Here is an 11,774-nt window from a genome sequence, read left to right on the forward strand (position 1 = left end):
GTATTGCATGTTTCTCATTTTTCTGCTTGTGTGCCGATGTTAATCACGCAAAACGCATGCAGTCGGCCATCTGTCGCAATGGTAATTTCTACACGGACGTCAAGTTTCATGTTTTCACCAACTCTTAAAAACGGGAAGCACGAAGGCTTGCGCAAAACTGCGACAATCAGCACATTTTATTCAGACGTTGCCCACTTCCTTAGAAAGGCATGGGTTGAGGAAACGAAAGTCACAATAGAACAGAACCACGCAGACTGAAATCTGTCGGGGAAACGTGGTCACACGGGCAGACAGCAGGTTCGGACACGAGCCATCAACTGTTTCAGCAACGCGTCAACCTCTCCTCGTCCACGTACTGGCAGCACAACTACGCGCCGTGAATGGGCTTCATTTTCCCACCGATTGTCTCCTGGGTGGCTGGAAGAATGAAGTAGAGGACACGCGGCCGACTTGGCAGCACGAGAGAGGTCGATGTGATGTGCCGGGTGAGGAACATTTTCTCAAGTTACAGTCTCAGACAAACTTGGTTTAAATTAAGCTCTGGGTCATTAAATTCAAGAGCAGAGTAATTCCAGTTTACACCATTCATGTCATTTATAGCAATCAAAAACTAAATAATAAGTTTATAATTACAATCCATACGCCATCTTCCCGACATTTTGGTCAGCGAAATTGTTTGGGGTGGAATGGAGCTTACATTTCAATTACCAGCAGCTCTTAAGCTCACAATGCACAAAGTGTGTGTGTGTGTGATAAACAATGTTTTCCAGCTGATGTTGTAGTGGTTGTCTAACATCTCCAACCACTAGGGGATGATACATTTCACAATATTAGATTATTTTTTTAATTAAATCGCAACAATTCATTGAATCGTAAGAAGAATCATTATACCCCTAAAAAAATATCGTCTCAGTGGCAATGAACAGTTTTATGGACCACATTCACATTTGACAAACACCATCACTTTTGAGCGTTGCACTCTTTGTTGGTGATAGCAACTTTGGCATTTTCACAACAAAAACAGAAAAAACTAGACATTAAGAATGGCCACAGGTCTTAAAATGGTAGGTCACCATCCAGATTGCATGATTACCAATCATCTCAGTCTACATATAAACAATGCAACGTTCAGTCAAATATTGACCGATGGACAAGGAATGACATGGAAGAAAGCCTGAGGTCGTCCCTCTGGATAGTGGTCACCGCTGTAGTCAATCTGCTGCTGCCCAGAATCATTCAAGAGACAATCTGATGTAACCCAGATATTTTACACTGGTCAGACAGTCAGATCTCACATCTTTGTACGAATGCAGACAATTCCATAAAACAATCACCAGACGAAACACGTGCTTTAATACCATGGTTGTGGGTTTTACAATACCACTCAACAGCACCTCATTCTTCAGGGCATTTAATCATTAACAGTGAGGTCAACACACACACACAGGGCTGAACACATAAGTGCTTGAAAGCAGTGTCTGTATCCTAATTTTACATAGGCAAAGGTCATGAATCAGGATAATTGGTTCTATATAAATATGGATTTAAACGCCGGGGGGGTCTAGCACACTGGCACACAGCGTTCCACATTAATTCAAATGAAGTGGATTATACAGGACCTCGGCATTATGGACAATGCTTCAATACCGTATGGCCTGTCCCCACATCAACAACAGCGATCAGATGAGCTCATTTACACGTCCTTGCGCTTGATGATTAGCGGCCCCACATTGTCGCCCGTCTCCTCGTTGTGTCGGTTGTGAGAGCCGTCACACGCGGGAAACTGCACACGCGCACAGACGCACACGCACAGACACAAAGATACACATTTATCAAGAGTGGAAAGGTGGCTGGGTGGCTCGGAGGTCAGAGCGCTAAACTGCACCGCAGAGAACCAGGGTTTGAATCCAAGCAGTTATCGGTGATTAAACCGGTTTCTCAAGCGCAGCGAGTTGATGTTCTCAGCCATCAGTAACGAATGCAGAAAACATGCATTATTAAAAATTTCGTTCTGCACTTCATTTCTGCAAATCCCAGGAAATTAAAGCATTGGTTTTACTGTGCTTCAACAACCATTACTCTCACGTGCAGAACAGGTGGGGAGGTGCTGCTCTCTACTGTGTGGACCAGAAGTCACTTGAAGGGATCTCCGTTTCTGCGGACCGTTCTGCTCTGCAAGCAATTAAAATGGAATATTCGTCTCGTGAAATGAGGCCGATAGTGCGACAGAGATCAAACTGGGGGAAGGTGACGAAGCGTAGAGCCAAATGTTGTTCCACGAGCACCTACTTGGGCCAACACAGCGCACACACCAGGGTGGCAGCGTAGCCGGCAGCACACCAGGCCACCTCGCAGAGGCCCAGGATATGTTATCCATGGCTAGGAATTTAACTTAGGTCAAGGATCTTAGCACATTACATGAACCACTGCACCACTGCTCCCCGCAGTACACACAGATGCACACGCACAGTCATATACACACATTAAGCATATAAGACTGCAGCCAATTCAACTATGCTGAAATGTCCCATTGATAGGTAATCAAAGTTTTTTTTAATGGACAGCTAAATCAATGACTAACTTTAACCAGCTTTCCATTTATTATACCACTCACGGGTTTTTGTCACACGTCACCATAAAGTTTATTTCAGCCGTGGCACTGTCAAAAGCTGTAGCAAGTAAATGATCAAATGCACCAACTGACAAAAAAAATAGTCACCATAATAAACAGCAATGTTCTATCCACTGGTGGATAAAGAGGCCTCCTCCCCCATGTCATTGCCATTCCTCAGGGTCATGCGATGCCACAAATCAACTCGCTGCGGCGCGTGAGCCGACCTCATCGACGCGTCTCCTTGGCCAACCTCCTCTTGGTCATGGCCAACCCTTGGGCTGCCATCAGTCTCGCGCGTCTGTTCCCATGCGCCTTGCCTGAGCCCACGTAATTAATTATCGCAAGCCCACATGATACCTATAATTTGTGTTTGTTCTCCGATCTACGTCTTCCTCTTCCAACCCAATTGTAATTCCCAGCATGCAACTCTCGCCATGCTTCTCTGCATAGTTTTTCATGTTCGTTCCATGTCATGAACAGGCGATTCGCAATTATTGAAAACGATCTCCTTTTTTTAAAAGGCACTGTCATCTTACTTTCTTTCTTAAAATAATTATTCAACAGCACTCAATCCTGAAAGAATGGGATCTTTAGTCCTGCTTTGATATCAACTGCAAAGCAGGCTTTCCCTACAAGGACAAACATGTGAGACATTCACACATTTCACAAACGCCGAGAGTAGGCGATTTTGCAAACATCTACTGCAATGCAGCATCGACAATTGAACGCGTGTAGCTGCCCATTTACACTCTTCCTTCACTATTTAGCCCAGTGCATTGTGGGCTGCCTTTCTTGCGGGAGAACCAACAGCAGCCAAAACACCCCCGCAAAAGGACCACGAGGCCTGCACACTATGGCCTACCCTTGACGAATGAAGTCGCGGGATCTTTAACGTGCGCTGCGAAGCGGATGGCGCATTATCAACAGTTCACATGCACTTGCAGTAATAACCAGGGTGGCCTACCGAATTCGAAGTGGGCCATGTACCCACCACCCCGCTGGGCCACGAGTCATCGGCTGCTTCAACAAGACGTAAATCCGACTCCGCTTACGGACGACGGCGCTCGGCACAAACCGTTTTGGAGCGCCAGCAGCGGCAGTATGCCTTCTTGGCGTCGACAAAGTCCTCGATGTTGATCTCGTTGACCACCTTGGACGTCTCCTTCTGGATTTTGAGATTGATGACGCTGTCCTTCACCTTCACCTTCCGCGGCAGCAGGGGTCGTATGGCGAGGTAGCCAAGCAGGGCCAGGATGCTGAGGAACGGAAGCAGCCGCACCCACTCGCCCACTGCCAGGGAACAAAGACAAAGATAAAGATCCCTCACGCAGCCCACACAGACTGTTGGAGCAAGTGCTGCTGTTATAGTGAGCGCCTATTGCTGGTAGCACGGTCTACTCCCACGCTGGTGTGCACACACCACCGAGTTGTCCTAGGGAAGGCCCAGAATCGGTTCAAATTATCACTTGCCACCGATGTCAGCCGTGGTCAGAAATCAGGTCACGGGTTAATGCACTAACCACTCCGCCACCACTCCGCACAACACAGATGCACAGCATACACGCATAACACGTACTGCAAATACACGTGTACACGTATAGCCTGTTTGTCCATCCACTGCTGAATGAGGGCCTCCCCACTACTGCGCAGGCTGTGAAGTCTATTTGCCCACGCTTCACCACGCTGGTCAGTGCAGATTGGCGAGGACAGGGAGCATAAGGTGTGTAAGCATAGAAGTAGAGTACAATAACTGATTTTTGTGCACTGACATTTGCTCATCACCACATATTCCAGCAAGCCCTGTGGCAACGTGTTTATGCACTGTGGTCACATGTCCAAGTTCTATCCCAGCTCAACTCTGCTTAGCGTCTCAGATCTGACAAAATCGGTTGCATTCTGGGTGATGTGGTCTTATACTAAAATAAAGAAGAAAAATAATGAATGAATCTTGAAGGAATTTGTTTACCCAATAACGGCTCACGGCTCACACTAAAGACTTGAGAATAGTCCAGCATTGGGAGGTCTGGTCAATTCCTTTTTAAGGAGTATTTTACAAGTGGGATAGAAAGGAGTGTGGCACACACATACACTCACTCGTAATGAATGACTCGATCCTTAATCCCCCCTGGATAAACAAAAAGAGTCCCGTTCCACTCTGTGGGAAGCCAATAATGTGTGCCTGAATTATCCAATCGGCCCTTCCAGAGTAATGTGAAATATGTACCTTTGGGCCAGGGTTGTAAACAAGAGATAAGTACAGTAGCTCCCTGGACTCGATGGACAAACCACTTTAAAGATGATAATGCTATTGCTAATGGCGATGGTATGCTGAAACTGCTGCTGATGAATCCGATGATGCATTGACAAGAATGATGATGCTGCTGATAATGCTGATAGAGCCTACAGTGCCCGTGAGAGACGATGCCATGACGATATTGACGATGATACTCCAGGGAGATGACGATGATGAACAATAATGGAGTTGCTGCGTTGACCATGATTGGACAACAGAGCTTCATAGCTCATCGGACTCCTCCTCCGGTATAAATACATATTCTAATTCTGTAGGACAGCCCAGTGGCCGGGTTAGAGAACACCACGACCAGCCAAAGGAAAAAACGCATCACTAGGAGGCATGTTTGGCAACTGGACATAGCTACCCCCATAGCAGCACCCGCTGAGCAGTCTAATGTAGGCGGTGAGCAGCACTGCAGGGTCCGTGATGACGCGACACCGCATCCCTTCCTCATGCCAGGCCCAGAGTGGCAGTTGCATAAAATGCCCTCAGGAGAATTTCACTGAACTTGCACTGCATGCCTTTAAATATCAAACAAAGACAACGACCCTTCAAGGTGTCCTGTGGACAGGTGTATACAAATAATTAGTAGCACGCGGTATTGTTCAATGAGCTTAACACTGTATCTATCCAAATAACTAAGGCAATGTTTAATTCATTATTTTATAGATTAAGGGGATGTGTTTATTCGTACAAGACATCGAATGTAATTGTATTTGACTAAACTCTGACGTACGAAGGAAAATACTTCGTAAGCAAAACTCAGTTTTATATAGCGCCATTCACACAAGGCCTCACAGAGCTATACAACGCAATCCCAGTAAAAACCCTTAAGATTAAAACTAAGAGTAAAAACAACCCTACACAGACGGATATGCAGGAGAAATAAATATTTTCAGACTAGCCTTGAAAACCTCAAGTGAACGGAGCATCCCTAACGGTCTGGGACAAGACATTCCACAAACAAGGCCCCTGGCTACTGAAAACTCCGTCACTGAACGCAGATTTGTCCTGGGTACACTCTCCCGGTGCCAGATTTTGGTGGATCAAAGTTTCCAGACAGAGGAATGCGGTTTCAGCAGATCGTCGAGATACAAATGGAGCTACTAACCCTTTCATGGCATTGAAGGCCAATACAATAACTTTTAATTCGATCCCGTATTTTACTGGAAGCCAATGCAGGGATTGAAGAATATGTGCGATGTGCTCATTCCCTCACTTCACACAAAACCCGGGCAGCAGAGTATTGGACAAGCTGCAACCGATTTAAAACATTCCGTGTGCACCACTCAACAGGGCATTACAATAATCACGTGTTGATGAAATTGTACAAGTCTATCAGCATCCGGCATGGAGAGAATTGATCGAATGTGTGAAATATTTTGCAGGAGATCTTAAATCCATTTCCTTGCATTACACTCAAAGTCAAGGCAGGATCAAAAATGACGAAGGTTCCGGACCCTAGATGACAGGATAGTAAGATCATCAATCATCAAGTTAGGTGAACCCAGCAACAGGACCTCAACTTTGTCTGATTTAAGTTTCACGAAATTTTGATGCATTCACACCCTGACCTCATCAAGACACCGAGACAGGACTGAAACTGCGTCATCAGTGCCAGGCTTATAGTCTGCAGATATATTTGGGTGTTGACAGCATAAAATGTATAACTCAGATCATGACAAAAAATGCTCCCAAGTGGCAACACATAGGTGGAAACTAACAAAGGCCCTGAAACCGACCCGTGGGGGACACCAGTGACAACTGGGCAAGTTTCACATGGCTCACCAACGTAACAAACTGTTTCCGATCAGTCAGATAGGAGCTACGCCAGGAAAAAGCTGCGCCACCGATGCGAACCCGCGTCTCTAGGCGCTTGAGCAGAAGATGATGCTCAACTGTATCGAACGCTGCACGAAGATCCAACAGCACCAGGATCGGAAGCCCGAATCAGCGCTCATGAAAATATCATTGACCACCTTAACAAGTGCTGCCTCAGCACTGTGCAGTGGCCAAAACGCAGATTGAAATGGCTCATAGAGGTTGTGATTTGTAAGATGATCCTGTAACTGCTGAGCTTCCACACATTACTAAGATTTTTGACAGAAACCGAGAGGTGTGAAATCGGCCTGTAGTTTAACATAACACTGGAGTCAAGACCTGGCTTCTTTAATAATGCTGAACTAGAAGCCAATTTCAGTGACACAGGCATTGCTCCAGTAGAGGTATCTGCGAAGGAATAAACCAATGAACACAGAACATGAAATATCGAGACGAGAGAAGTGTTACGTTCAATCGGGGCTTGCGGCCTGTTAGATATAATATCAATATTTCCCTAAACTTAAAACACTCGACAAATTGGTCAACATCACTGCCTCGCTAAGAAACTAGCAACATAAGGTGACGTTTCTAGCAATGGCCCTTCTTCACAGCACAACGCGAGGTAAGGGGATTCAAATGTCCAAGGAAAAGAGTTAATCGCAGTTAAATGCCACGGCTACCATCAGTGGCGAGTGATTTAAGAATCGGGACCTGGACACCCCCTCCCCCCAACTTCCTCAACCCACATTGACCAGCATGGTGAAGTATGGTCACACAATCCCGGTGACCGATACGAAGAGAGGAGGTCTACATTCAGCAGCGGAATTCACAAAAGGCTCCATCCATTATGTTTCCGTATTTTACTATTTTATCGGAATCTGGTGCCATTGGTTTAGAACATGGCGAGTCACATCACCACTTCACCGTTATGAGGTTAGTATTTAACCGACAGTGCAAGCGAACGCGCCTTCATCACTCGAGGTGTTGAGTGCAACACGAGGACGTGGCAAGTTGCGTAACGCGACCTCGATCAAGTGATGTCCCCTCTTCGACAAAGGCGTTTCAAGTGGCAGGAGGCGGCCGTGCTATCGTGACAACGCTCCACACACATCAACGCGATGTTCATCGCGTGCGTGTTCACATAAACAGCGGCATCAACTCCATTATTTCATGACGTGTGTCTGATTGTAACGCTAAAATAGTTTTTTTTTATGTGTTAGGCATATCTGTTAACACGTTTATCAGCAATGGCGGAGCCAGGATTTTCAGGTAGGGGGGGCAAAACCCCTCCAGCAATGAGAAATTATAGAGGAGTTGTTAGTGAGTAAGGACTTGTTAGTAAGTAAGGAGTTGTCCCTTGCTTCTTATTCGATGCGTGTGCGGTGATGGTGCAGCCATCGATCGAGGATCGAATTCGAACCGCGTTGTGTGATCGGCATCGCGCTCGCTGAAGGTGAATGTCTTCAGGGAAGTCGTGTGCTGTATACGCAATTGCGCACAATTCTGTGAGTCGCTTATAGCTGCTTTGCCGTTACTTATTACCAATTATGGACTCAGACTCTTGTCCTATCATCTCATAGAGTCCCTGAAACCTAATAATATGTTACACAGTGGCAGTGGGGGTCGCAAAATGCCGATGTATTACTAATAAACCCCAATGATCTGATCGAAATTAGGGATTTCGATCGGATCAATGAGGGGGCACATGCCACCTCCCCCCCCCCCCCCCCCACTGGCTCTGCCAGTGTTTATCAGTGTCCTAGATTATTACCTTACTGGTCACCCCGTACCCTGATACATCTCAAAGTTCACCCTACAAAGTCCCATCACAAGGAAGAAACACAACAAATAGATAGAAACTAATTTTGCTCAATTTCTCTGTACACAAGACTACGGGGTAAACCGCGTGGATTGACAGACATGGTGAGGTAGCCTGCAAACAACAGAGCCAAACATTGCGATTGCATTTGATAAACGTGGCTTCTTTTTCGCAGAATAATTAAGTTGGCCGGTTGCACTAAACAGCCGAATTAACTCCCCCGAGCAGCACATTGTGCCGGCAAACGAAGCCACCGCCTGAGGAGGTGACCACGTGCAGCAGCTCGGGGCTCGGGGCTCGTTGCGGAGACCGCTGGGAGTGCCACCACCACCAACACAGGACACCACCACCACCACCACCACAGGACACCACCACCACCACCACAGGACACCACCACCACCACCACAGGACACCACCACCACCGCAGGACACCACCACCACCGCAGGACACCACCACCACCGCAGGACACCACCACCACCACCACAGGACACCACCACCACCACAGGACACCACCACCACCACCACAGGACACCACCACCACCACAGGACACCACCACCACCACCACAGGACACCACCACCATCACCACAGGACACCACCACCATCACCACAGGACACCACCACCACCACAGGACACCACCACCACCACAGGACACCACCACCACCACCACAGGACACCACCACCACAGGACACCACCACCACCACCACAGGACACCACCACCACCACAGGACACCACCACAGGACACCACCACCACCACAGGACACCACCACCACCACCGGACACCACCACCACCACCGGACACCACCACCACCACCGGACACCACCACCACCACCGGACACCACCACCACCACCGGACACCATCACCACCACCGGACACCACCACCACCACAGGACACCACCACCACCACAGGACACCACCACCACCACAGGACACCACCACCACCACCACCGGACACCACCACAGGACACCACCACCACAGGACACCACCACCACCACCACAGGACACCACCACAGGACACCACCACCAGGACAGGACACCACCACCACCACCACCACCACCACAGGACACCACCACCACCACAGGACACCACCACCACCACCACAGGACACCACCACCACCACCACAGGACACCACCACCACCACAGGACACCACCACCACCACCACCACAGGACACCACCACCAGGACACCACCACCACCACAGGACACCACCACCACCACAGGACACCACCACCACCACAGGACACCACCACCACCATCACAGGACACCACCACAGGACACCACCACAGGACACCACCACCACCACCACAGGACACCACCACCACCACCACAGGACACCACCACCACCACCACCACAGGACACCACCACCACCACCACCACAGGACACCACCACCACCACCACCACAGGACACCACCACCACCACCACCACAGGACACCACCACAGGACACCACCACCACAGGACACCACCACAGGACACCACCACCACCACAGGACACCACCACAGGACACCACCACCACCACAGGACACCACCACCACCACCGGACACCACCACCACCACCGGACACCACCACCACCACCGGACACCACCACCACCACAAGACACCACCACCATCACAGGACACCACCACCACCACGTGAAGGGACACAGCAGTGATCAAACCGGGTTCACGGCGTAATACATCGGCATTTTGCGACCCCCACTGCCACTGTGTAGCATATCACTGTGTGCCAGGGACTCGATGAGACGATGGGACAATAGTCCGAGTCCATAATTGGCAATAGGTAACGGCAGAGCGGCTACAAGTTGATGGTTTGAGCCAGCTCACGGGTGACTGCACAAACACGGCGAGACCGTCACAAGTCGGTGGCGAACCCGACTTGATCTGGTTTCAACTGCAGCTCTGAGCCGGCAACGCCAAGCGACGTCCCGCAGCCGAAGAGGAGCGGGCGGGATGTCCCCCTCGTCCTCCTCGTCCTCCTCTAAGCCTACTCGGGGTGGACCACAACCTCGCTCGAACCCATTCTCCGTCGCCGCATCACAACGCACAATCGGCGGTAGGAAGACGCACACGGAAAACAAACCCCCCCGCCTCAAATGAAGCCGAACTCGCTCTCAGCGGGACACGATGGAGCCTCCAACTCGCTGCCACAGACGAGCCCCACTGCGCAGGCCCGCGAGTCAGCCGGCGGCCTTCATCCAGCAGTGGACAGAACAAGGCCCAGTGACCATCCACGACGAAGGGGGGAACACGCGGCCCTCTCGCCACCGTGAGCGCCACGCTCAGCAGGGGAGGAGGAGGCCCCAAGAGGCCCCAAGAGGCCCCAAAAGGCCCCAAGAGGGCCCAAGAGGCCCCAAGAGGTCCCAAGAGGCCCCAAGAGGCCCCAAGAGGCCCCAAGAGGCCCCAAGAGGTCCCAAGAGGCCCCAAGAGGCCCCAAGAGGCCCCAAGAGGCCCCAAGAGGCCCCAAGAGGCCCCAAGAGGCCCCAAGAGGTCCCAAGAGGCCCCAAGAGGCCCCAAGAGGCCCCAAGAGGCCCCAAGAGGCCCCAAGAGGCCCCAAGAGGCCCCAAGAGGGCCCAATAGGTCCCAAGAGGGCCCAAGAGGCCCCCCCTGCCACGGCGCCCGCCTCACCGGTGAGCCGCGCGTATCCCGCGAGGCTGGAGGGCACGGGGAGGCTCTTGAGGTAGGCGGGCAGCTGCGTCTTGACGAGGCGGGCGATGCTGTCCATGGCTGCGGTCGGGCGGGGTGAGCGGGGCCGGGGGTAGCAGGAGGAGGAGGTTGGTGGACGAGGCGGAGGCGAGAAGGCGCCGTGGAAGAGGTGGTGGTGGTGGAGGGGGCCCCGGAACGTGGTTGGCAGCAGGAGTGACGCGGCGGTGACGGCGGCTTTTGATGCCCCACTCGGCGGTGGCTGGTGGACAAGACGGAGCACTTAGAGAGCCGCTCGGGTGGTGGACTCCACCACGTGGTCGGGCGCCAGGGGGTGAGCAGCGTCACCTCTCCGTCTAAATCCCCACCCCACTCGGGCGAAACCAACTCATCCCCCCCCCCCCACACAGGCACACACCCCTCTCACCAAGACCAATCACCGCCACGAAGAGACGGTGACGTCACCGCGGCGCCTGTGCCAGGCCAGGTGCACTTTGAGGCTACCACGTGGAGTGTCCGACGGTTCGCTGACGGGAGGAGGGTCTAGGGGTGGGTTGGCTGACTGAGATGAC

General features: G+C 50.8%; 1 protein-coding gene across 1 annotated transcript; it reads right to left on the minus strand.

Moving 5' to 3' along the window:
* Positions 1-1,334: 1,334 nt before the first annotated feature.
* Positions 1,335-11,501, minus strand: CISD2 (CDGSH iron sulfur domain 2). The gene is made up of 3 exons (XM_061571425.1): positions 11,188-11,501; positions 3,690-3,904; positions 1,335-1,783 (listed from the first exon to the last, which is right to left on the minus strand). Exons 1-3 carry the CDS (start codon positions 11,282-11,284, stop codon positions 1,694-1,696), a joined length of 402 nt encoding a protein of 133 aa, XP_061427409.1. The 5' UTR covers positions 11,285-11,501; the 3' UTR covers positions 1,335-1,693.
* Positions 11,502-11,774: the final 273 nt, after the last annotated feature.

This window comes from Lethenteron reissneri, chromosome 47, assembly GCF_015708825.2.
Source record: "Lethenteron reissneri isolate LAM-NWPU_2019-01 chromosome 47, ASM1570882v1, whole genome shotgun sequence".
Lineage (NCBI taxonomy): Eukaryota > Metazoa > Chordata > Hyperoartia > Petromyzontiformes > Petromyzontidae > Lethenteron > Lethenteron reissneri.